The sequence below is a fragment of the Aquarana catesbeiana genome, linkage group LG13, assembly GCF_042186555.1.
Source record: "Aquarana catesbeiana isolate 2022-GZ linkage group LG13, ASM4218655v1, whole genome shotgun sequence".
Classification (NCBI taxonomy): Eukaryota; Metazoa; Chordata; class Amphibia; order Anura; family Ranidae; genus Aquarana; species Aquarana catesbeiana.
The window spans coordinates 80,904,683-80,932,362 of record NC_133336.1 but is presented as its reverse complement, the minus strand read 5'-3'; the positions used below and the strand labels follow the sequence as shown (position 1 = coordinate 80,932,362).

Here is a 27,680-nt window from a genome sequence, read left to right as displayed (position 1 = left end):
AGAAAAATTAATTGCATTCTCCCTTTTACTTTTAACCTACTCTAGTTACAGTGTAAAGGCACATTAACCACTTTGCCTTCATGGCATTTTTCTATAAAATGGCAGCAGTTGTAATTTTATTTTGTCACATGATACTTGTGCAAAAGCTTTCTGCACAAGTATACCTGTTTTATGGCAAAATAAAAAAAATGGGGTTTGCGTTGAGTAAATGGATACACAGAAACATGCCCGGACTCAAAATTTCTATGTGTCCAATGAACTACGATCTCTAAAATGTTTCAAAGGAGACATTTTAAAAGTATTTACAGGTTATCAGTTTAGAGTTAACCACAAATTATGGCTTTAGAGTAATTGCTCTCACTCCAATGTTCTCAATGATACCCCACATCTGTGGCGCAATCGCTGTTTTTTTTGGGGCGCGGGCCCCAACTACGTGCTTGCATTCACATGCATGGGCAAGGAGGGGTGGGGGGAGTTGTGCTTTAAAATCTTTTTCTTCTTTTTTTTATTACAATATACATTTTTGTCTCCACAATCTGCAGCTAATCAATCACGCTCTCCGAATCCAATCAGAGGAAACTTTGTATTCATTTACAGAATACAAACCTGCCTATGAATGGCTGAGTGCCGCCTCACAGCCTGAAGTTCTTCATAAACAGGCTGCAGAGGAGATAATTTTCCTCCTGAGAACTGCCGAGAACTGAATTGAGAAAAAACTACAGTTTAATAAACATAGCTCTTGCCTGCCCTATTGTTAGACCTTGCAGTATAAAAAACTAAAATCTTTTGGGCCTACAACTTATTCTCTTGTGTTACAGCTTTCACTGTACAACCACATTGGAATGTTTTGTGTGTATGTATGTATATGTGTGTGTTTATATTATATATAGTCACGTACTATAGTGTGCTCTCTGTTGGGGTGTGGCTGTATTCCATTGTTCTATTGTTTGTGTCTGCCTTAGGAGCAACCTATTATGGGATGTATGTCTACAGGTGATACTCGAAAAATTAGAATATTGTGTAAAAGTTCATTTATTTCACTAATGCAACTTAAAAGCTGAAACTAATATATGAGATATACTCATTACATGCAAAGCAAGATAGTTCAAGCCGTGATTTGTCATAATTGTGACGATTATGGCTTACAGCTCATGAAAACCCCAAATCCACAATCTCAGAAAATTAGAATATTACATGCAAGCAATAAAACAAGGATTGTACATAGATCAATATCAGACCTCCGAAAAGTATACATATGTACTCAGTACTTGGTTTGGGCCCCTTTTGCAGCAATTACTGCCTCAATGCGGCGTGGCATGGAAGCTATCAGCCTGGGGCACTGCTGAGGTGTTATGGAAGACCAGAATGCTTTAATAGCGGCCTTCAGCTCTTCTGCATTGTTCGGTCTCATTTCTCTCATCTTTCTCTTGGCAATGCCCCATAGATTCTCTATGGTGTTCAGGTCAGGCGAGTTTGCTGGCCAATCAAGCACAGTAATCCCACAGTCATTGAACCAGGTTTTGATGCTTTTGGCAATGTGGGCAGGTGCCAAGTCCTGCTGGAAAATGAAGTGCTCCCAAATCTCCTGGTAGACAACTGCATTGACCCTGAACTTAATGAAGCACAGTGCACCAACACCAGCAGGTGACATGGCTCCCCAAATCATCAGACTGTGGAAACTTCACACTGGACTTCAAGCATCTTGCAGTGTGTGCCTCTCCATTCTTCCTCCATACTCTGGGTCCTTGGTTTCCAAATGAGATGCAAAATTTGCTCTCATCAGAAAAGAGGACTTTGGACCACTGAGCAACAGACCAGGTCTGTTTTTCTTTAGCCCAGGTAAGACACTTCTGATATTTGTTGTTCAGGAGTGGCTTGACAAGAGGAATACGACATTTGAAGCCCATGTCCAGGATCCGTCTGTGTGTGGTGGCTCTTGATGCACTGACTCCAGCCTCAGTCCACTCCTTGTGAAAGTCCCCAACACTTTTGGCCTTTTCCTGACAATCCTCTCCAGGTTGCGGTCATCCCTGCTGCTTGTGCACCTTTTTCTTCCACACTTTTCCCTTCCACATAACTTTCTATTAATGTGCTTTGATACAGCACTTTGGGAACATCCAACTTCTATTGCAACTACCTTTCGAGGCTTTCTCTCCTTATGGAGGGTGTCAATAATGGTTTTCTGCACAACTGTCAGGTCAGCAGACTTTCCCAAGATTGTGATTCCTACTGAACCAGACTGAGAGACCTTTTAAAGGCTCAGGAACCCTTTGCAGGTGTTATGGCTTAATTTTCTGATTATTGTGGGACACTTAGAGCCTAGAATATTGCACCTTTTCACAATAGTCTAATTTTCTGAGATTGTGGCTTTGGGGTTTTCATGAGCCGTAAGCCATAATCATCACAATTATGACAAATCACGGCTTGAACTATCTTTCTTTTGCACAATATTCTGTATGTGGATTAGCTGTGACAGGGGCGGGGGGATTTCTCCAGCAGCCCCTCCCAAAGACAGTTTACTGATGAGAAGTTTGAATCCACCTGTGTCATGCTACTGGTGGAGAGGGGAAGGAGGGAAATCCTCCAACAGCCTCACTGCTAAGGTCGATTGTTGAATACCTGTGTATCCCTTATTGCTGATTGGACAGTTTACCCTGCCCTGAATCAAAGGTAGTGGTGATTGTCCCCTGGGTGTATATCTGCTGTTACATGTGTTTGAATAAAAAGTCTGTTTTCACCCTACATTGATTTCCGGCTAATGACTGGGTGCTCTGAGGGATCTTGGATCATGCTGGTACCGGACAGAGGAAGCATTTATGGCGGATAGACTCATCTTGAGTATGGGGGTCCGTCACACTTACCTACTTATTCCTGCTGCACGGCATGGCAAGCCCTTGTATGACCACCCGGTGGTTAGCGGTCAGGCAGTACATCTATGGCTATTTGCCATGCCTCCTTTTACCTAGTTCCATTCATGGAGGTCTCCCCCTGGGGCTTCCTCCTTCCTGCTGTAAAGGTGGGGATCTGGGGCTTCTGCAGTTCTAAAGTCTATGCTGCTTCTTGAGCGAAGCCTCGACACATATTGGTTCCCACTCCCACTGTACTTTTATTATGTAGCTGTTTAACCTCTGACGTGGCTTGTTCCGGCAGTGAGGCGTTTCCACTATTGACACTTTGTTTGGGTCTACTGTCTCGGTTTGTCTTCCTGTGAATCCTTCTGATACTGTTAGGCTGTTTTGTTGACAACCCTTCTATCATTGCTTAGGGGCATCACAGTCTATGAATCAATTCCTATGTTCTGTGCTGTATGATACACATAAAAGAAATTTTGTCAAACCTGTAAATTCTGTATATTGGAGTACAGTACAAGACACAGGTCCCTGCCCTCTTTTCGCTGTGACCTCTTCGTTGCCTGATAAAACTGTAGAGCCTCATGGAGTGGGTGGTGTTATATGGGTACACTGGATGTGGATGCAGCAAAGCTTTTGTCAGTGTCCATTCACTTCAAGGTAGCGGCTTAAAACCCATGGTCTTTTAATTGATTTGTGTGTCCTGTACTGTACTCCAAAACTTTACAGGTACGTCAAAATTTTGGATAGTGTGGAGAGGGATTAGAACACCTGTCAGTTTATTGCTGTCCCCTGTTAGGGAGATTTACCCTGTCTGTTTGTCCTTTTTACCAGTAAGACTGAGTGAACGTAAAAGAAAATCAAAATTTTGGGTTGTCAGCAGAACAAGGATAAAAGAGAATTCTTCCACTTGGGACACTAGTTCTGCTGACAGCCAGGGATTCCCTCACTTTGGAGAGATTTCTTCTCTCCACCTGTTTTGGTTATGAGACAAGAAGGGAAGTGACATGTCCCCAGTGGGAAATTGACAGGAGTTATAACCCTCCCTTAATCTATTCAAAGTGGAAATATATGTTTTTTGCCTTTTTAGTTCTAATTTAGCAAGGCATCTGAATGCTGCAATATATTGAAAAATACTGTAGCTTTATGGAGCGGCAGGGATATTGGTTCACCTGCAGATCATCTTCTTATAATGGTAGAGGGGGTATAAAAAGAGTCCAGCCTGTAGTTTCTTCAAATACTAGACTGACATACAGGTACATCAATTTTCACCGCCGAGCCACCTTGTCGTAGTATATATGTGGAAGGCGGATGACAAGTGGTTAATGTAATCAAACCTGTACTATATTAATTTATTCACACTGATCAGCCAAAACTATGTGACCACTGCCAGGTAAAGTGAATAACCTTGATTATCTTGTTACAATGGCATCTGAAATATTGCCTGTGCCATGCGCAACACAGGAAAGGCAGTGGGTGATTAGAGAGCTGAATGCATGGCTAAAGACCTGGTGTAGAGAGGAGGGATTTGGGTTTCTAGAGCACTGGGCTGACTTTTCATTGGGGTGCAACCCATATGCTAAAGACGGTTGGCACTTGAATGGAAGGGGGTCTGCTGTGCTGGGGGAGAGGTTTAGGGGAAGGCTGGAGGAGTATTTAAACTAGGATTGAGGGGGGAGGGTGAACTAGAATTACATCAAGAAGACAGGTCAGTTAGGGGCCAGACATTAATGGAGGGTGGAATGGGGATAGATGGGGGAGGGTTATGGCAAGTGACAAGAAATTTCCCATGTTGCAAACAGCCATTGGAAACTGTAGTGCCATTTGTACTACTAAAAATTATATGAAAAACACCAGAGCAAAATGTAATAATGCATTAAAGTGTTTGTTCACCAATGCCAGAAGTCTGCCAAGCAAAATAGGTGAGTTGGAAGCTCTGGTGCACGAAGTGAAATATGATGTAATCGGTATTGCTGAAACTTGGCTTCAATCCTCACATGACTGGGCTATTAATATTCCTGGCTATGCACTCTTTCGGAGAGACAGGGTAAAAAGGAAAGGTGGCAGGGTCTGTCTCTATGTGAGAAGTGATCTCAAAGCAAGTGTGAAAGAGGACCTGATTGATGGAGAGTGTGATGAGTCTGAAGCATTATGGGTGGAACTGCATATAGATGTGCGTAGTTCAAAGTTAATCATTGGAGTTTATTACAGACCACCCAACGTTAACGAGGAGGTGGAGACTCAGCTCCTTGCATAGATGGAAAGGGCTGCAAGGGCTGGGACGGTGATAATAATGGGGGATTTTAACTACCCAGAAATTGACTGGAGTAATGGCACTGCTGGGACAGTTAAAGGGCAAAAATTTATAAACCTAGTACAGGACAATTTTATAGTCCAGTTTATTGAGGCCCCAACTAGGAATGAAGCTCTGTTGGACCTGGCAATCTCAAACCATGCAGAGCTTATTACTAATGTTCAGATAAAGGAACACCTGGGTAGCAGTGATCATAACATGATTTCATTTGATGTTGATGCTGTAAACAAGAGATACATACGGGAAAGATAAAAACACTTAACTTCAAGAGAGCAAATTTTCCAAGGATGAGGGCTGCTCTCCAGGATTTAGACTGGGAGGGAATATTGGCATCGATAAACACAGAACAGAAATGGGAATTCTTCAAAAAGACTGTTTGGGACCTTACTGCAAAGTATATTCCCATGGGCAATACGTTTAAAAGGCTAAAAATAAAACCTATGTGGCTCACGGTCAAAGTTAGAAAAGCTATAAACAATAAGAAAAGAGCTTTTAAAAAATATAAAAATGAAAGAACACTAGTGTCATTTAAATGTTACAAAGAATTTAACAGAATATGTAAAAAGGAAATCAAGGATGCAAAAATTCAAAATGAACGACAGATCGCAAAAAATAGTAGGACAAACTCCAAAAAATTCTTCAAATATATTAATAGTAAAAAGGTCAGGTCTGAGCATGTAGGCCCTTTACAAAATAATCTAGAGTGGGTGACTGGGGACAAGGAGAAGGCTAATTTATTAAATACTTTCTTCAGCTCTGTGTATACAAAAGAGCATGGGGGAGCTCATGTCCATAATGGGGGTGGTATTGACACAGCCCCGAATGATCCACAATGGCTCAAAAGTGATATGGTCCAGAAATATTTAGACAGAATATGAGGAAAGATTAGAGGAACTGAATTTATTCACTCTTGAGAAGAGGAAAATAAGGGGGGACATGATCAACATGTTCAAATATATAAGGGGTCCATATAGGGACCTTGGTGTTGAGTTATTCACTTTACGGTCAACACAGAGGACAAGGGGGCACTCTTTACGACTGCAGGAAAAGAGATTTCATCTCCAAATACGGAAAGGTTTCTTCACAGTAAGAGCTGTGAAAATGTGGAATAGACTCCCGCCAGAGGTGGTTCTGGCCAGCTCAGTAGATTGCTTTAAGAAAGACCTGGATTCTTTCCTAAATGTACATAATATAACTGGGTACTAACATTTATAGGTAAAATTTATCCAGGGAAAATCCGATTGCCTCTTGGGGGATCAGGAAGGAATTTTTTCCCCTGCTGTAGCAAATTGGAGCATGCTTTGCTGGGGTTTTTTGCCTTCCTCTGGATCAACTGTGGGTATAGAATTGGGTCTATTGGATTGTACGATATTTTTTTTTTTTTTTATGGTTGAACTGGATGGACTTGTGTCTTTTTTCAACCTGACTAACTATGTAACTATGAAAGTGGGTGAGATATATTAAGCAGAAGTGATATGTTGTCCCTGAAGTGGATGTGTTGAAAGCATAAATAAAATTGGGCAAGCATAAAGATTTGCGCAGCTTTGACAAGGACCTAATTGTAATGGCTGGATGACTAGGTCAGAGTAACTCCAAAACCGCAGCTCTTGTGGGATGTTCCAGGTCTGCAGTGGTCAGGACCTACCAAAAGTGGTCTAAGGAAGGAAACCCGGCAGACCAGAGACATTGTCATGGGCAGCCAAAGCTCACTGACGCACATCTGGAAGGAAGGCTGACCCATGTAATCTGGTTCAATAGAAAAGCAACTGTAGCTCAAGTTGCTGAAAAAGTTAATGTTGGCTCCAACAGAAAGGTGTCGGAATACAGTTTTTTTTTTTGTGTGTGTATGGGGCTGTGTAGCCACAGACTGGACAGAGTGCCCATGCTGACCCATTGTCAGGGCTGGCTCAGCCCTTCCTTCTCTGAGCTGGCCTCTCAGCTGTCGGCTAATTGCCAGCTCTCATCTCTCTCCACAGTTAACCAGCTGTTGTGGATCTGCTCATCAGTCCCGCCTACTTAAAGATCTCCTGCTCACTTCATTCCTGCCTTCGCCTTGGTCACATCACAAGAAACCATCTCCTGCGTTCCTGTTTAAAGACTGGCTTTGCTGACATCCCTTTTGGCTCCTTATCCTGCTTCCTGTTCCTCTACTTGGATCCATGACTTCTGGCTTGGCTGATTACCCGATCTGGTTACTGAACTCTGGCTTGGCTGATTACCCGATCTGGTTACTGAACTCTGGCTTGGCTGGCTACCCGATCCGGTTACTGAACTCTGGCTATGCTTTTACTACGCTTACTCTATTTACCTTTTTATTTATAAACAAGTTTAATTTTACTGTACTTCTGTCTTGGTCTGGTTCATGGTTTCTGACACCCATGTCCACATCCAAAAACATCTACAAAGGGCATGTAAGCATCAGAACTAGACCACAGAGCAATGGAAGAAGGTGAAAGCAATGGAAGAAGATGAATCACATGTTCTTTTACATCATGTGGATGGGGGTTTGTGTGCGTTCTGTTTACCTGGGGAAGAGATGGGAAGAGGGAAAACTGGTAGAGACAATATCATATCACAATATGTTCTGCTGGGAAACCTTGGGTCCTGCCATTAATGTGGATGTTACTTTGACACATACCACCTACTTAACATTGTTGCTGACTAAGTACACCCCTCCATGGAAACAAGATTCCCTGATGGCAGTGGGCTCTTGTAGTAGGATAATGCACCTTTCCACAATGCAAAAATAGTTCAAGAATGGTCTGAGGAACACGAGTGTGAGGTGTTGACTTGGCCTCCAAATTCTCCAGATCTCAATCCAGATGGGTAACTGTTGGATATGCTAGAAAAACAAGTCTGAACCATGGAGGCCCGATCTCTTACAGGACTTAAAAGGATCTGCTTCTGATGGCTTGATGCCAGATACCACAGAATACCTTCAGAGAGTCCTAGTGGAGTCCATGCCTTGATGGGTCTTGGCTATTTTGGTGGCAAAAGGGAGACCTATTCAATGTTTAGGGGGCATAAAGTTATGGCTGATTAGTGTGTGTGTGTGTGTGTGTGTGTATATATGTATGTATATATATATATATATATATATATATACTGAATATATATATATATATATATATATATATATACGAGGTATGTCTATTAAATAACGAGACTGTGATTCCACCTAGTAAACAAAGCAGTCAGAACCTATTATAACTGCATGCGTGGTGACCTTGAACACGTTTGAACATGCATAACAAGCCACAACACTCCGATGTTTAGTTGATTGTGAGTCGCCATTTAGTTTGGTTGTGTGTTCTGTAGTGTGACGGAAAAATGCTACGTTTTTAAAAGTTGAACGTGTCAATTTAAAATTTTTTGTAAAATTGCACAAAACACCAACAGAATGTTTTCAAATGCTTACTACAGCTTATGGGGATGATGACCTGTCTCGTGCGTGTGTGTTTGAGTGTCACAAAAGATTCAGCAAAGGTAGTAAGAATGTCGAGGATGATGAATGCCCTGGACGACCTTGCACTTCAAGAACCAAAGAAAATGTAGAAAAAAATCAGTCAGATTGTTTGTTTGAAAAGACCGCCGACAGTGTTCGAATGATAGCTGAGCCATGCTCCTTGTGTTTTTCGATATCAAGGGTGTAATTTTGAAAGAATGGGTTCCAGAAGGCAGCGTTATTAACCAGCATAATTTTAAGGAAGTTTTGATAAAGCTAAGAGTCAGAAAAAAACGTCCACAACTGTGGGAAAATGGTTTCATTCTTCACCCGGAAAATGCGCCTGCTCACACAGCACTTTCTGTGAAGCAGTTTTTGATCGACAAGCACATTACTACACTTGAACATGCTCCATATTTGCCCAATTTAGCACCATGCGACTTTTATCTTTTCCCAAAAGTTAAATCTGTGCTTAAAGGGACACGTTTTGAGTCAGTTGATGCTGTAAAAAAGAAAATGGCGGATGTGTTGAAACAACTGACAAACATTGATTTTCTCCATGCCTTCAAACAGTGGAAAACAAGACTGCAGCAATGTATTAGTGCAAATGGGGAATATGTTGAAGGGGACAAGTATTTAAATATGTAATGCATATAAATAAAGGTGAGTTATTTAATCAGTCTGGTTATTTAATAGACACACCTCGTATACACTACTGTGCAAAAGTTTTAGGCAGGTGTGAAAAATGCTGTAAATTAAGAATGCTTTCAGAAATAGAAGTGTTAATAGTTTATTTTTAACAATTAAGAAAATAGAAAGTAAATGAACAGAAGAGGAATCCAAATCAATATCTGGCGTGACCACCCTTTTCCTTCCAAATGGCATACATTTTTTTAAGGAAGTCGGCAGGTAGGTTGTTTCAAACATCTTTGAGAACTAACTACAGATCTTCTGTGGATGTAGGCTGTCTCAAATCCTGCTGCCACTTTATGTAATCCCAGACAGACTCGATAATGTTGAGGTCAGGGCTCTGTGGGGGCCAAACCATCACTTTAAGGTCTCCGTGTTTTTCTTTACACTGAAGATAATTCTTAAGGACATTTACTGTATGTTTGGGGTCGTTGTCCTGCTGCTGAATGCATTTGGGTTCAGTCACACACCTCCGCATTGAGGACACCATTGCTCCTGACCAAATCTCCAACTTCGTTTGCAGAAATGCAGCCCCCAATTTGCAAGGAACCTCCACCATGCTTCGCTGTGGCCTGCAGACACACATTATTGTAATGCTCTCCAGCCTTTTGGCGAACAAATTGCCTCCTGCTACAACTAATTATTTCATATCTTGACTCATCAGTCCAGAGCACCTGCTGACCATTTTCTGCACCCCAGTTCCTATGTTTTCATGTATAGTTAAGTTGCTTAGCCTTGTTTCTATGTCTGAAGTATTGCTTTTTGGACGCAATTCTTCCTTGAAGGCCACTTCTGGCCAGACTTCTCTGGACAGTAGATGGGTGTACCTGGGACCCTCTGGTTTCCACCAGTTCTGTGCTGCTGATGGCACTGCTTGACATCTTCCAATGTCAAAATCTCCAATGTCCCCGCATTCAATTCACATTGCAGGAGAATGTGACCGGCTCTCTATGGAGCTGGTTCACATATCTCCAGACGGCTGCGGAGCACACTGCACAGAAACGATGTGCGTCTTTGGCTCCATGTTTAGGGCCGAGATTCTGCCCTGATTCATGGCTAAAACTTAGAACAGGGACTCGTGCGATCCGCAGCCAGTTTAGGTGTAAACTGAGCCTAAGTTTCTTGGTCCACCACTGTGTCTACGGTCCTCAACGTTGCCGGTTTCTTTTGTGCTTCTTCAAAAGAGCTTCAACAGCACATCTTGAAACTCCAGTCTGCTTTGAAATCTTTGCTGATGTAGCATAACTACCTTGTATCTTGTTGCTGTGCTCAGTCTTATCATGGTGTATGACCTGTGACATATAACTGTATTCCACAACCTCACCTTCGTAGCAGAGTTTGGCTTTTTCTCACCCAGTTTTAAGCTTCCAACACAGCTGTTTCAGTTAATGACTGTTTCAATCTTCATATGAAATTGATAATTATTAGCACCTGCTTGGTATAATTGGCTAATCAATACACCTGCCTCTAATCCTACAAAATCCTACTGTGTGCAAGTGTAAAGCCCCGTACACGGGGCAAATGTTGGATGGCATCGGCCGGCTCAATAGAAACTGGCCAACATTCAGCCCATGTGTACTGCAGCCGGTCCGACAGAAGCTGGATGTATTGGGGCATTACCGAAAGGGAGCAAAGGGGCATAGGCAAAAAAAAGTCTGCCAATCAGCGCTCTCAGCCAATGGCTGAGATCGCAGACCGGAGTGTTCTGGCGGGGGGGAGGCGTCCCCCTGTCAGAACACAATAGAGCAGCTCAGGAGATCACTGTACTAACATTGGATTGTTAGTACCGCAGGTAAGATCTGAGCTGTCAGTTTTTTTCCGTTCAAACCAGCAGGCTACACACTAGCAGTGTGTAGTGGGCTTAAGTATTGATGCTGATTCGAAGCCAAAGGGCAGTCACAGTGGCGTATCATCCATGGGTGCAGGGTGTTCATTGCACACGGGCCCCGAGGGGGGTGTAACAGTTGCAAGCACCGATCTCCCTGTATAGCCTTCAATGAAGCAGTTGACAGCCACTTCTCCCTCCTGCGGCTGCCAGCTGAAATGCCATACAGGGAGATTGGTGCTTGCAGCTGTTCCTTCCACTGCACCGATCATCCCGACTGTGCTCCACCTCCGGGCTCCAGCGCTCCTCTGTGTCATCCTCCGGTGCCCCTCCATGTCCTCCTCTCTCCGGCACCTCTCCATGTCCTCTTCCTCCTCTGGGCTCCGGCGGCCCTCTGTGTCCTCCTTCTCTGTGCTCCGGCTCCCCTCTGTGTCCTCCTCCTCTACCCCCCTCTGTGCTCCTCCTCCGCCCTCCGTCCCCCCACAGAGGGGAGGCATCCCTCCTCTCCCACCAGCTTTTGTTGGGGGGGATGTGACAGGATTGAGAGCGGAGGAAGAGGTTGGTAAATATGTGATTTACCGGCCCCTTGTTTTTCTGAATTGGACACAGTGCTACCAATCACTTGTGTGTCCTGTGATAACTGAGCAGAGTAACTTGTGTTTACTCTGCTTCAGTTTACGAATGGGCATGAGCCTCTGTCACCTGCCCATTCATCTCAATGCTGAGAAAGGGACTGGGGAATCTTTGTCCTCAGTCCCTTTCTCTGTCTCAAAGGGGAGATGTCAGGGGTCTGTTTAGACAAGCCCCCGCCCCCCCCCCCCCAACAGGGCAAATCATTCATGTATCAATGACTAAGGCCCACTTTTTATCTTGCACACGGGCCCCCTGGGTATCAAATATTGATTTGATTTAGATTTGTCTTCTGTTCGCTCACTTTGCATTTTGCAAATTCATAAAATATATATTTTTGAAAGCATTCTTACTTTATAGCATTTCTTCACACCTGCTTTAAACCTTTGCACAGTGCTGTATATACAGTATATAAATTTTTATTTCATCTTGTAAAAAGGTAACATCAGCATTTTACACAGATACCAACTTCAGTTGAAAGTAGGCAGTGCTTAGTCCCACTATTGATCAGGCCGATTGTTCAGGCTGACCATCATAATAATGGACATGAGGCAGCACAGACTTGAGTAACTTTGCTTGTGCATTTGTGCCATAGTGTACCTAAGTACTGGGGGGTCCAAAAGATTTTGTAAAATAAATAATGTATGTACAGAAACTTCTACAGGTGCCAGAAATTTTACTTTACTTTTACTGCCAGTTTGCAAGGTTTACCTTTTTATTACGCATAGGGTTTACAATTTTGGTTAATGTTTCACTCCGTATAGGCCCTTATACAGTGTACTGTACAGATAAGCATGATAAGCTTACCTGTGATAAAATATAAGAGGTATTATACTGTATCTGAGCACCACAAAGCAAAAATGCTATTTACTTCACTTTTAATATTCAAAGCACCCCCCCCCCCCCCAATGACTCCACGTTGTTTATTTTGTTGAGATCCCTTTGAAAAACATCCCCCTAGCATTTCTGGTTGTGGCCATCTTGAGTAAGAGCAGGTGATTCATGTAGCATTTACTCCCTGGAATTCATCTGCCTTTAGTTTAGGCATACAAGCAGGAGGGCGTGTTTAGCTGAGAACACCCCTCGTCCCCTCCAGGAGACTCCTGGGATGTATGATATAATTTGCCTAGACCTTGAAACCAGATAGTAACTAAGGAAACATACTAAAAAACTTTAACGCAAGTAAATATGATATCTGTTCTTATCTATTTATTCTATCTATTAGGATTAAAAATAATCAATGCTGATTGAGAGAGTGAAGTTCCACTTTTATGAATGTAAGCATACATTACAAAGTGATATGTAATACAATTGGATCTATGCAAACTGACCCAATCAGTCTATCATATACCACACAGATGTCCAAGATCAAGATCAGACTGATTTGTGGACTAGCACAATCATATCTAGGTGCTCTAGTAATATAAACAGTTTACCTAGACTTTCAGCAATGCCAATACATGTGAATACAAGAAATAATTTTTCAACAAAAATTAAATAAGGAATACTCAAAATGTATTTGAATCTTTTACATTTAGCAAACCCATAAACAGAGATAAATGTGCAATATCTGGTATAACATTACATTTTTTTGTGCATTTAAACTGTCACAAGCATAATATAATTTTAGCTAGACTGACATAACATTTTGGGCAATTCATATGTATAATGTTCACTTATAGTCATCAGCCAAACTGTCATTTGAAAAGAGAACAGCGTGGGGTTGATTTGCTAAAACTGGAGAGTGCAAAATCTGGTGAAGGTCTGCACTGAAACCGATTGGCTTCCAGGTTTTATTGTCAAAGCTGAATTTAGAAGCCCGTTGGCTACCATGCACAGCTGCACCAGATTTTGCACTCCAGTTTTAGTAAATCAACCCCCATGAGTCAAATAGGTACAGCCTGATCCTATTCATCTTTCGTGTACTTTTAACATATTGTACAGGTAAGGTGAAAGGTAATAACATTTAAGTACCTTTGTCGGCTGTTTTTGGATTATGCTTTTGTTTGTAACTATCTGCAACAGAGAGAGAGAGAGAAAAACAGAACGAAGAGTAAACCTTGCTGCATACCAAGGCATATAGGGAATGGAAATGGCGGAAGTGCAAGATCAGCTATATATTAGGGTGAGTTTGCATGGAAGTTTGTAGTAAGCTGTGCATAGCATTTCTGGGTCCTGAAACTAATTCCAAAACTAAAAACAAATACTCATTACTTTTTGCTTTAGCCACAGGGTGCACCATGGAATTCAATTATTTGTTGTTATGGCATCACTAACATCACTTTATTATCTGAAGCAGGTTTTCATAAAAGTAAAATGTATGTCAATAATTTAATCTGACTGCCCATTTGCAGCTTTTATTGAGGTAAGGCATGTTTACATGTGCACCAGAAGGGAGCACTAGGCAGGCTTTCTGCAGCACTGCAACTGCCCTGTTTGAAAGAGTACACTGAACTAAAAAAAAACTTAGTACACACTTTGGTCTTTGTTGGCCATTGTGTTAATATGCACAGACTCAAACATTGCATGCAAAAGTCAGGCCAAGCTTAGTCTTTCCCTTCAATGGCTGCCCACTGAAACAGCAAATAAAGAAACATTTGACATAAACACAGGCATTGGATACACCACTGCTCTTGGTGAACAGGACAACTTCAACAAATATCAGAAATGAGGAGTCCTCTCCCAGGCAAGAAATGAACAAAAAGTCTGGATGGCCGCACTCCAATGATAAACGATTTCTTTATTAATATGAATCCATACAGCAAGGATAAACCACTAACGCGTTTCACACAGTCAAGGCAGGTGCTTATTTATAGCTGAGTCCTCTCTAAGGCAGGGAAAAAAAAACATTTCAAACCCTTATTCATCCCTGGTTCACTCTGATGCGATTTGACATGTCAAATCACATGCTAAATCGGTGGCAATGGCAGAGCCTGAATCGGTGCGACGCCGCACCTATTCCCAAAAGTAGTTTCTGTACTACTTTTGGCGATTTCGGGGTGTGATTTCCATTGACATCTGTGCAGAAAACCACACAGGTGTTTGAAGATAGAGATTGGCTGCCCTGCACAGCTGCTCCAGATTCTGTCTGCTCCAGTTTTGATTTTTTTTTCAAGGCCTCTTCACCCCTCTTGTTCCCCTTTTTATTCCTCTTTGAATGACTGCTAAAATGTAGAATGTATACATGATTGAGCAGGAGGTTTTCAACATCAGTTGATACAGTCATGGAAAAAAGTATTTGATCCCCTTCTGATTTTGTACGTTTGCCCGCAAAGAAATGATCAGTCTATAACAGTGATGGCGAACCTTGGCACCCCAGATGTTTTGGAACTACATTTCCCATGATGCTCAACAACACTGCAGAGTGCATGAGCATCATGGGAAATGTAGTTCCAAAACATCTGGGGTGCCAAGGTTCGCCATCACTGGTCTATAATGTTTATGGTAGGTTTGTTTTAACAGTAAAGCAAAAGGAAAAAACACACACGTGAGTGTGTAACCTAGCGCTGCAATCTGCCAGCTATAGGCAGTGTCTACATCAAATCCTAACTATTTAAAAATGAGATCAGTCCATTATAAGTCAGTTATTGGAAAAGATAGTCCCAATAGTATAATCAGGGGTCACCTGTAAATACATGAAAAGTTCAAAAACGACTGCTTCTGGTGGTGGGCTGGGGACCCGATAGCTGTAAAAACAAAATGGGGAGGGGGAGAGAGAAGCTCCAAGCCACCTTTGGTGCAGTAATGTTTTATTCATAAATAAGTAGATAAACAAGCATAAAATACACTCTCACATTGTGTGAAGTATAGCAGGCTTGTCAGGGTGACAATAACAGTCTGCGGGAACCCGTGGAACCAGCGGCAGGTACAGCGTATGTGAGTCTCCACTGTGCCAAAGTGAGATCAGGATGACAATATCAATCCAAAGGAGCCCGTGGAACCGGCAGCGTATGCCATGTGTGTAAGTCTCCAATGCTGCCAAAGTGAGATTGGGGAGATGCCAGCTGAAAAGCTCTGTGACGGGGCAAGGGAGAGCTGTCAAAGCCTTGTTCCGCCTACTGTAAAAATCGGCCAGTAGGAATGCGTTTCGGAGACAGGGCCATGCCTCCATCAGAGGCTTTTGAAGGAGGCATGGCCCTGCCTCCAAAAAGCATTAAGCATTCTGCTACATACCTCTTGTGCATGGTAAAATCTAAAAATTACTGGTTATCATACAAATACCCTTCCCCGCACAGGCTTCAGGAAGGAGACACTCTCACTGATCATTTAAAGAGCCCTGTTAATTCCTGCTGCAGTCGATTACATAAACCTGAAATGGAAGTATGAATAAAGCCAAAACTTTGTTTTTAGATTTGGGTAGTATGAAGAATGTTTAAATACCTGTTGCTGTCTGTGCCCCCATTAGAGGAGATTAACCCCATTTGTCTTATTTGTTATGTTACTATCATCATCAAGAGTAAAAGCAAAATCCCAAATTTTGGGTTGTTACCATAACAGGAATAAAGGGGACATTTTCCAATGGGGACACTAGTTCTGGTGACAACTAGGGATTTCCTAACTTCAGAGGGATTTTCTCTCACTTTCAGTTTTGGCTACAGGTCAGAAAGTGAAGGGAAAGCTCCTCAATGAGATACAGATGGCCAACCCCCCCAAACCTGTCGGGTTATTACCCTCCCATACACAATCCGTAGCCTCCCTGATGGTAATCCCGAGTGTGGCTCGAAGTTAAATTTCAGACCCATTAGCGGTAACCCCGAGCCACACTAGGGATTACATTGCAGGATCCTGGTGCGGCGTTACTTACCTTGTCCCCAGGATCCTGTGATGTCCCCCGCAGTGTCCGTGGGCTCTGTCTCCTCCGAAGCCTCTCTGTGCCAGGCTCCGTTCCCTGCGAGAGGCGCGACACACGGGGCGGAGCCTGGCGGCAAATTCAAAAAATTGTAAAAATCATAACACATACAGTACTGTAATCTTACAGATTACAGTACTGTATGAAATCATTTCACTTCCCTTTTGTCCCCAGTGCTTTGGCCCATGCCCTGCATGCAGTTTTATATGATATATACTGTTCTTTCTGCCTGGAAACTGGAGATTGTCCATAGCAACCAAAAAGTGTCCCTTTATGTCAAAAGTGGCTTTAGATCAGCTAGAAAACAGCGATAGTAAATTAGAACACTTGCAGAATTGAGCGATAGTGAATCGTGGGGAAAAAAAAAAAAATCTGACGGGTTATTACCCTCCCATATTCGATCCTTAAGACAAAACTTATTTTCTTGTTAATACATCACAGGACACAGAGCTCTATCAATTACTTAGTGTGTTAGACAGTCACCATCAGGTGATTGGACGCTGGAAAACCCTAATTACAAGGCAAGTTCCTCCCCTATATAACCCCTGGAGAGTACCTCAGTGTTTTCGCCAGTGTCTAAGGTGGTTGGTCACATTAAAGATGTGCTAAGAAGAAAGCTCTGTTTGACAGTCTCTGCGTGGGCCTAGGAGCTATACAACTGGATCCATGCTTCAGGCCAATAAAAACGCCTAAGATGGATGGTACCCAGGCCTCGTGAAAGAAGAAATTAGGTTTTGCCTGTAATGTCTCTCTTTGAGGACTGGGCTCTGGGATCCAGCACTTTGGGGCACAAATTAAAAGTTGCACGAAAAGTTTCTGGCAGAGTATTCTAGGTCCAGGGAAGAGGATCCTGTAAGTAGGAACCCAGAACCCTGAAGGTTGGCACAACGTTACCCGCCGTGATGGGTGAAGGTTAGATCTGTCTGTTCTCAGCAGTCCTGCGGCGGGGATAAGGTAAGTGAAGACAATCCTAAGTATACACCTTATGCATTATCTTCTATGAGTAGTTTGCTTGTCTTACCTGTTTTCCGCCACTAGAGGGAGTAAGAGACATACCTGGTGTTTACTTACATGTCTTCCAGGATACACCAGGATACACGCTCAGTGAAACCGGTCTGTGAAGCTGCTCACCTCCTCTGCTGCAGGCTCTGGCACATGATCTGAAAGGGGGGGATCCCACGAAGTCTAGAGGGTCCCACGTAGTCCTTCGGTTGTCTCCCCCCCCCTTGCCTCCAGCCGCCGCCATGTTGGAACTACAAACGTGTAGGGGGCGCGCTTTTACGGCGGATTCGGCGGGGAAGGAGGGGGGACGTGGTTGCTAGCGGCATGCACAGCGCAGTAGTGCGCAGGCGCGAGACAGCTGTTTTTAAAAGCCCAGGATGCCAGGGCCCTGTAAGCGGTGGGACACAGAGCTGTGGGCAGTAAACATCTCGGTGGGTTCGGATCCAGGAATATCAAAGACACCTACTTGGCATCAGGTTGTGCAGACTAAGCTAATAATAATATTGTAAGACTAGGCACAACAGTGATTGCATTTATACTAGTACCTCTGCTTTTGTCAGCTTAGGACTATGTCTTCCAGTAAGAAGGCTTCAGGGGCAGGTAAAAGAGCCAATAAGAAATCACCACTTAGATCTAAGGGTTCTACCTCCCCCTGAAAGACTGGAGGCAGCCGCACAGGATGAGCCATTGCCCCTGTCAGGCTTGCAGCCTCTCCCAACATTGCAGCCCTGCATAGGTCTTTTAAAGACGGTTGTTTGCATTTGCAGTGTGTGGTGTACAGGAGAAGTTAGCTGCTTAATCGCAGCATCCTCACAAGAGGGCAGAAATTGGGGTAGTTCCCCTTCCCCTGCCCTAAATCCTCAATCAAGAGGCTCAACAATCTGATGATGAAAGATCACCATCAGGGGACAAGGAACCGGTGCAATCTGACGAGGCGGAGGTATCAGAGGTCTCACAAGCTCTGGAGTTGTAGCTGCAATCTTTTAGAGAGATTCAGGCTGCGTATAACTTACTCTCAGCCTAGACGGCCGAAGCCTCTATCTCCTACTTGGACTTTTTTTCTACGGTGATGCCTACGGCCACATCACCCTGAAAGCGCCCAATCTCGTCTGATCTCAGAGGGTAAGCAGGGTCGGGCCTGGTTAGTACCTGGATGGGAGACCACCTGGGAATACCAGGTGCTGTACACGGTTTTGTGCACATTGTTGCTAACACAAACAGCTGAACGCATGAGTGCGGGAACGCACATCAGCGGAGGATAACTTCCTTTTTATCAGTCCACTTATTTGCAAAAAATACCAGAGTATTGGAATGTACAAGATGCATGTGGCAAAACATGTAATACACATAGAGATACATGTTTTTTTCTGTTTATAGTGAACTTAAATAGTTGCATGAGAATGCTTGGTCGCTAAGTGCTTATTTGCGCAGAAATGCCTAAAATCGCATGAATGCCTAAAATCGCATAACTGCCTTAAAACACATAAATGCCTGTTTGCATAAAGATACGGGATCGCACAAAAGTGCTTGACCCCCACAAGAGTCGTTGTTTGCCCAGGGATACTTGCTCACGCAGAAAGGCTTGTTTTTCACAGAAATGCCTAAATCACATAAGATGCTTGATTGCATAAAGATGCTGGATCGCACAGGGGTGCTTGATATCACAAGAGTCCTTGATTACTCAAGGATACTTGGTCACGCGGAGAAGCTAATATTTTTCAGAAATGCTTAAAATTGCATAAAGATGCTTGATTGCATAAAGATGCTGGATCGCACAGGGGTGCTTGATCACACAAGAGTCCTTGGTCTCACAGGGGTGCCTAAGGTTGCATGATCACCTAAATTTGCATGGTTGCATAACGAGGCATGTTAATTTAGCCTCCTTAATTATACAGGATTCCTTATGTTCACATAGGAATATGAGTCTGCCTGGATACATGATGTGTAATTTTGCATTACACATTCAGAGACGCATGCCTGCTTGCAAGGTGCCCGTTCCATAGCACATGTGCTATAGGTATGCGTGTGTACAGTGCACACTTTTTATATTTTAAACATATTGTAGAAAATTCATGCTTCCATGAACGCACGCTTCTTTCGAGGCATATGGCATTAACTCTTGCCACTTACACATATGGAGAATCGTTTGCATATGTGTTTTTAGATCTTGTCTGCATTTCACAGGGAAACAGCACCTCTTCTGGTTGGTAGGCTTGCCACCACGCTCAAGTTTTTTATAAACTGCTAGGGCCTGCCTCTAGTGGGTCTAAAGGGCTCAGCTGTAATGGCATACCAAGGCAGTCTGCTGCCGATAGATTAGTCGGTAGCATGGCTGGACCTAAGTGTGTCCAGCAAGGTATTTATTGCCCCTATGGAGGCTAGAGTATTTGGGGACATAGCCCAAAGCAGGGTACTGAGTCAAAGGCCAAGACCATAAAGATTTGGCCAAGTGGACAAAGCAAGGGATAGACCTTCCATTTGCCTTTGTATGAGGTTGTTGGGGAAGATGGTAGCCTCATTTAAGGCTGTTTCTTTTGCCCAGTTTTCACTCAACGCCATTACTGAACAGCATACTGTCTGCTTGGAGCAAGAGGATCAAAGCCTTAGTTTTTCCCAGGCGCCTGACATTAAAAGTACGTAAGAGCCTCAGTTGATGGTTGCTAGCCAAAAGTCTACAGGAAAATCCTTCATTCCAGTCACCAGGAAAGTGGTAACTATGGATACCAGCTTTATAGGCTGGGGTGCAGTCCTAGAAGAGCTTTTGCTCCAAGGAAAGTGGTCCAAACCGAAAGGTTCCTGCCCTTCAATATTTTGGAGATTCAGTACGTTTGGACCTCAGGGTCTGGACTTACAGGTCACAAGGCTGTCCTGTCCGGATACAATCCGACAATTCTACAGTAGTGACCTATATCAATCAAGCAGACACCAGGAGTCCGAATGCCCAGAGGGAGGTGAACCATTTTTTGTTTGGACAGAGAGGCATGTTCCTTGCCTATCTGCAGCCTTCATTCCAAGGATGGAAATTTGGCAGGCGGATTATCTAAACCCAAAGTATAAAGAAAAAATAATTGCGCTAGGTGCCCAAAAAAAGTGTATATATGAAAAATAATTAATAATGAAGTAACCGTGAAAGGGGTCCTGCTGCTGGACACTATAACCCCAATAAGAGGGCAAAAGAAATAGATATAGAGAGAACAGTGCAGCACTGGACAAATATCATGAGTGAAAAGTATTAATGAAATGGTGTTAAAAAATCAAATAAAGAATTGTAACAGTAGTAAATAACACCTAATAATAATGACCAGTGAAAAAAACATTCAATCAAAAGTCCATAAATAATGAAAAAGCAAACACAGTGAATACAAATAAAAGTTCTGAATTATGATGTAAGTGAAGTCCAAAAATTATTCCATGTGGAGTTCTGGATCAGTAATCCACCGCCAGTGCTGCCCACCACCTGGTGATAAAGCAATGAAGGCTTACCAGAGAGCCAGCGACCGCCCTTACTCAGGGGGGTCAAAACAGGCTTAGTAGAGGGATATGTAGGATGAACTTCAAGGGATGTCCCTTGAGAGGCTTGAGAGCGCCAATTTGGAAGATGTGGTCCCAAAGATACTTCCTACTCTACCGGTGCCTCTCATACCACCGTCTGCTTCCGAATTGGCGCTCTGCTGTTACTGAGTAGTCGCCCAGGAAGCAGGTTGGCAAGATTCCCTACAGAGCCTCTCAAGGGACATCCCTCGAAGTTCATCCTACATCTCCCTCTACTAAGCCTGTTTTGACCCCCCTGAGTAAGGGCGGTCGCTGGCTCTCTGGTAAGGCTTCATTCCTTTATCACCAGGTGGTGGGCAGCACTGGCGGTGGATTACTGATCCAGAACTCCACATGGAATAATTTTTGGACTTCACTCACATCATAATTCAGAACTTTTATTTGTATTCACTGTGTTTGCTTTTTCATTATTTATTTTACTTTTGATTGAATGTTTTTTTCACTAGTCATTATTATTAGGTGTTATTTACTACTGTTACAATTCTTTATTTGATTTTTTAACACCATTTTCATAATACTTTACACTCATTATATTTGTCCAGCGCTGCACTGTTCTCTCTATATGGATTATCTAAACCGCCAGCAGCTGTGTCCAGGAGAATGGTCTCTACACCCCTCCATATTTCAGGCTATATGCCAGAAATGGGGTTCCCCCGGATGTAGATCTTCTAGCCTCCAGGTTCAACATGAAGCCAGACGATTTTTTTTGTCAAGAACAAAGGGTCCACTAGCATGCGTAACAGACACATTGATTATTCCTTGGGATTAGTTTTCTCTGACCTAGGTGTTTTCTCCGGTTCCGCTCCTTCCGCGTTTTCTTCACAGGATCGGGGCGGGGACCGGTTATTCTGGTGGCTCCAACCTGGCCCAGAAGGCCTTGGTATACAGGAATCGTAAAGATGGCGGTAGGAAGACTGTGGATTCTTCCCCTACGCCCAGACCTGCTCTCGCAGGGACTAGTATTCCATTCTTCATTACGGAATCCAAATTGGATGGTTTGACTGTTGATACCTACATCCTGAAAAGTCATGGGCTTTCAGGTCCAGTTCTCTCTACTATGGTTAATGCTAGGGGCCTCCAGGCTCATCTATCAAAGAGCCTGGAAGGCGTATATTTCCTGGCGTGAATCCAGGGGTTGGCATCCTCAAAGGTATGCCAGTGGCAGAAGTCTCGTCTTTCTACAGTTAGGGATATAAATGAAACTGGCCTTGAGCACATCAAGGGTCAGTTCTCGGCCTTATCAATATTTCTTTTTTTCAGAGGCCACTCGCTTCTCATTCCTTAGTCCAGGCTTTTTATCCAAGGGGTGTCACGTTTAATTCCGCCGGTTAAGTCTACCTTGCGCCCGTGGGATTTGAAGGGTCTGTTTTTACAAAAACAGCCTTCTGAACCAATACGCCATATTCTTTTGGTTCTTTTGACCAGAAGATCGAGTTTCTAGTTGTCATATCCCCTGGTATCAGAATTAACAGCTTTTTGCTGCCTAAGGTGGTATCAGGATTTCATCTGAACCAAGATGTTGTCCTACCGTCCTTGTACGGGTCCGCATTCTGCGGAACAAAGGTTGTTACACTCTCTTGATGTAGTAAGAGCAGTCAAGGTCTATCTGAAAGCGATTGCTTTGATAAGAAAAGCTGATGCTTTGTTTGTGCTGCTGGAAGGTCCTAGAAAGGGGCAGGCAGCATCGAAATCCACTATCTCTCTATTTTTATTTGAGAGTGCACTTGATTAGAGCAGTAAGTGCTTCATGGGCAGTGCTTCACCAGGCCTCCTTGGCTCAGATCTGCAAGGCTACAACTTGGTCTTCCATCCATACATTCACCGAATTCTTTCGGGTGGATGTTAAAGGGTATGAGGATACCGCCTTCGGGCGCAGTGTGCTGCAGGCAGCAGTATAGGTCCTCACGTCTGATGGTGGTCTGCTTTTTGTTCTGTGTTTCCCTCCCCTCAATTTGGGCATTGCTCTGGGACATCCCACTAAGTAATTGATAGAGCTCTGTGTCCCATGATGTATGAACAAGAAAATAGTATTTTTTAATGCAGCTTACCTGTAAAATCCTTTTCTTGGGAGTACATCATGGGACACAGAGCTCCTGCCCCTCTTCGGGATTTATGTATATATATATGTTGGGATACTTATTGCTTTGCTACAAAACTGAGGTACTCTCCATATGGGAGGGGTTATATAGGGGAGGAACTCACCTGGTAATTAGGGTTTGCTAGTGTCCAATCACCTGATGGTGACTATCTAACCCACTAAGTAATTGATAGAGCTCCGTGTCCCGTGATGTACTCCCAAGAAAAGGATTTTACAGGTAAGCTGTACTAAAAAATCCTATTTTTTTTCTTTAAGTTGCAACTCACAACAGGAATCGCACAGGGACGCGCTTGCACATTTCTGTGTAATTCGCATGCAGTGAGGTGCGATTTGAGAACATTCATTTTGAAAGGGGGTTGAATCGCACTGGACCGCACCAAACATATGCATAAACTTATGCATAAACATTTAAAAAAAAAGGAAACCCACACGCTACTAGCACACTTTGATATAGCCGACCAAATGTACAAGTGGAAAAAGCCATAGCTAAATAAAGAAAATATACATTACCTAGGAGCAACTACCACTAAAAAAGTGCAGTCATCACACACGCAAACAAACTACTACTTTAACCACTTGACCATTGGGCACTTAAACCCCCTTCCTAACCAGACCAGGTTTCAGCTTTTGGTGCTCTCACACTTTGAATGACAATTACTCAGTCATGCAACACTGTACCCATTTGAAATTTTTGTCCTTTTTTTCACACAAATAGAGCTTTCTTTTGGTGATATTTAATAACCTCTGGGTTTTTTATTTTTTGCGCTATAAATGAAAAAAGACTGAAAAAAAACCCACATTTTTGGTTCTGTTATAAAATTTTGCAAATTAGTAATTTTTCTTCATAAATTTTGGCCAAATGTTATACTGCTACATATCTTTGGTAAAAAATAATCCAAATTGGTGTATATTATTTGGTCTGTGTAAAAGTTATAGAGTCTACAAGCTATGGTGCCAATCACTGAAAATTGATCACACCTGACGCACTGACGTCCTAGCTCATTTCTTGAGACCCTAACAAGCCAGGACAGTACAAATACCCCCCAAATGACCCCTTTTTGGAAAGTGGACATTCAAAGGTATTTAGAAGGTATTTAGAAAGAGGCATGGTGAGTTTTTTTTAGTTGTAATTTTTTTCCCACAATTCTTTGCAAAATCAAAATTTTTTTTTCTTTTTTCACAAAATTGTTATATTAGCAGGTTATTTTTCACACACAGAATATGCATACCACAAATTACACCCTAAAATACATTCTACTACACCTCCTGAGTACGGCAATACCACATGTGTGAGATAGGGTGGATGCGGCTGCACATCAGACTACAACGCTGACAGCAAAGAAAACAATGGAATAGACACAATATAAATGCATGTATGGGAACGGTTAATATATATGGAAAAGGGAAAAACAGTTTTACAAGTAGCATTTCTAGTCCCCTTGATCAACATGATGAACATACTGGGTGACACAAAATAAAATGAAAAATCACATTATATTAATTAAATTGAAATGAAAATACTCAGCAATTGATAAAAACTTAGTAGCAAACAATACAATTTAATCAGTGTAATTACTGATCCCACAACACAATAAAAATAATATGACTCAAAATACACATCCACTATAAGTGAATCAAAAATCATGCAGAAAAAGGAAAGAATGTTTTATTATAAATTTAATATTTTGATAACTAGGCAAAGGAAATAGGTGAGCCCTAAGCATTCTACAGTATAATAGTATTGATTTTTAGTTCCTCATTTAACCCTCCAGGTGTCATGATGTTGAGTGTAAAGATCCAGTAGGTCTCCCTATAACCAAGCCTCTGGAATCTTTCAGCTTGAGAATTACACCACCTTCCCTTGACTTGTGATGTGTTATGAAGTATCTGGGGACACTGTGGTCTTCCTCATTATCCTCTATAAACCTCCTGTGCTCCCCCAAAGCGGGCTCTCCCCATGCAAACTGTGTGGCCCACATAGCGAAGACCACAGGGTCAAGACAGACAGTAAACCACATATTCAGTCGAACAGGTGAAAACATTTCTAACGGAATAGGTCTTGCCAGAGGTAGCTTTGACACTTTTTTGTCGATGTACAAAATGACACATCTTACACCTATTTTTGTTTTTATACTGCAACATGCCAGTTATATTATAAAACATGGCTAGGGGGTGAGAGGAACTAGACACTGGATGATGGTGTCGCAGACCCCTGTACTCAAGAAGCCTGTCCGCCGTAAAAGCTTCCTTTGTCTGGTACCAGCACGATCCAAGGTCCCTTAGCCCACCCAGTCACTTGTCGAAGCATCAGTGTAGGGTGAAAACATCAGACAAACATCTTTATTCAAACACAGGCACAAATAGATCTACACTCAGGAGACAATCCCCCTTCTTTGCATAATGACACAGGTCGGGGTAAACTTTACCTCCTTCAGTAACATGACACACAGGTATTCAAACATTTCAAGAGAAGACCGTCATTGGGAGGGGCTGCTGGAGAAACCCCCCCTCCCCTCTCCCAGCTAATCCACATACACATATACATTCCATAACAGGTTGCTCCCAAGGCAGACAGAAACAATAGAATAATGGGATACAGCCACACCTCAATCTAGCAGTGTGAAAAGTGAAAATATTTATCTTCATATTTATTATTTATTATCTTGAGGGATATTGTTCAGGAATATTAATGTCCCAAATGAAAGAGCCCCTTCATTCTTTCAGCACAAACCACACATATAGAACCCTGGACAACCGAGGTAAAGCGAAATGCTGAGTCTGGTGTGGTTGTACGATGAGTCAGGTTAGGCAGATCCGACTGGGGTTCTCGATCACCCTGTGCCCCTAATAGACACAAGGTTACTTAGGAGGGGCCAGGGGAGCCGGACAAGGAGCTTCCAGAGCTCTCCAAGGTAAGCTGGGTTCCACAAGCCCCCCACCCAAAGTGACTCATGTCACACATCTCCCCATTCGGCAGAAGACTAACACAGAACGAGACCCCAAATGGGTTGACTTCGAAGTTAGTCCGTAGTTCCAGTCTCCCAATGCCCGTACCCCAAACAAATAGTCCCAAACAGAGCATTACTCACCCAGCCAACTTCTGCCTCTCTTGTAGAACATACCCGCTGCTGGGGAGAAGTGCGGACTGGTCCTTCCCCCTGGAGTCCTTCTAGCCGCTGGAGAGAAGACAGGGTGGCTGGGCTCACTCCGTCATGCTGTTGGGTATCTGGGCCGACTGCCCAGCATCCCTGGGGTATACAGGTAGAGACTGAAGTCTCATCCACTTTTACAAGATGACAATCCCCTAGTGTTTGCAGAGCAAGGCTGATATCTCCTGTCCTAATGTCTGGACATTTTTCTGAGGTTGTGTCAGTGGAGACTGAAGTCCTATCCTGTCATGTAACAGGTGTGACCAGAGCTGTGTGGACAGCAACAGAGGAACAAACACAGGTAAGGTGAAAATATGTGATTTATTAAAAATAAATTAATACATATAAATACAACCACCTCGTATATCACTCAGTGCACAACAACCAATACCAGACAGAAACCCACAAATAGTAATAGTAACAGATAAATATATACAAGTAAAGGGGAGTACCGTGATCATAAACAGAGCCAGGCCAGGGTCGCCAATGGGAGGTCAGCAGCTGGGGAAGGGAAACAAACAGGACAATGAGAGGATGGATGGATCACATGAGGGACGGGTCAGATACAAGGCTCAGGGTCCAGGGTTCAGGAAACAGACAGGGAACAGGATAACAGGTTCCAGGAATCAAGTTTCAGGTTCAGAAATCAGGGTTCAGGAATCAGGTCTCAGGAATCAGGTTAACAGGGCAGCAGACAGGAATACATCAGGCTGGGCAGCAGACAGGAACACATCAGGCTGGGCAGCAGACAGGAACACATCAGGCTGGGCAGCAGACAGGAACACATCAGGCTGGGCAGCGGACAGTGGCACATCAGGCTGGGCAGCGGACAGGAACACACCAGGCTGGGCAACAGGCAGCAACACACCAAGCTGGGCAGCAGGTTCCAGGTCGTCGAGCTGGGCAGCAGGCAATGAGACATCAGACTGGGAAGTGGGCACATCAGGCTGGAACTCTGGCGCCTCCGGCTGGAACTCTGGCGCCTCTGGCTGGAAGGCGGGTACCAGGACATCAGGCTGGAAAGCAGACATCAGGACATCGGACTGGATAACAAGCACTGGGACGTCAGACTGGGTAGCAAGCACTGGGACGTCAGACTGGATTGGATTAGCTGGTGCGGAGGCAGGTTGGGTTACCGGCAGGATTGAATGGGTAGGAAAGAATTTTCGTCTCTTTTTAGATTTAGCTACTGGAGTCCTATACGTAACTGCAGGACTGTAGGTAGGGAATGAAGCAGACTGGAGAGGAGGGTTGGAATATGGCAGGGGGAGCTAACA

General features: G+C 43.3%; 1 protein-coding gene and 1 pseudogene across 9 annotated transcripts in view; one reads left to right on the top strand and one right to left on the bottom strand.

The window, feature by feature from the left end:
- DPF3 (double PHD fingers 3) overlaps positions 1-27,680 on the bottom strand; it is a 458,181-nt gene that overhangs the window by 101,912 nt on the left and 328,589 nt on the right. For 7 of the 9 annotated variants that reach the window (XM_073610451.1, XM_073610453.1, XM_073610448.1 and 4 more), the window contains one exon: positions 13,728-13,769. The exons of the other annotated variants lie outside the window; for them this stretch is intronic. In XM_073610451.1, the coding sequence (XP_073466552.1) occupies positions 13,728-13,769 (42 nt within the window). The remainder of the gene's footprint in view (positions 1-13,727; positions 13,770-27,680) is intronic. 9 annotated transcript variants of the gene reach the window in all.
- LOC141120634 (5S ribosomal RNA) lies at positions 18,676-18,794 on the top strand (annotated as a pseudogene).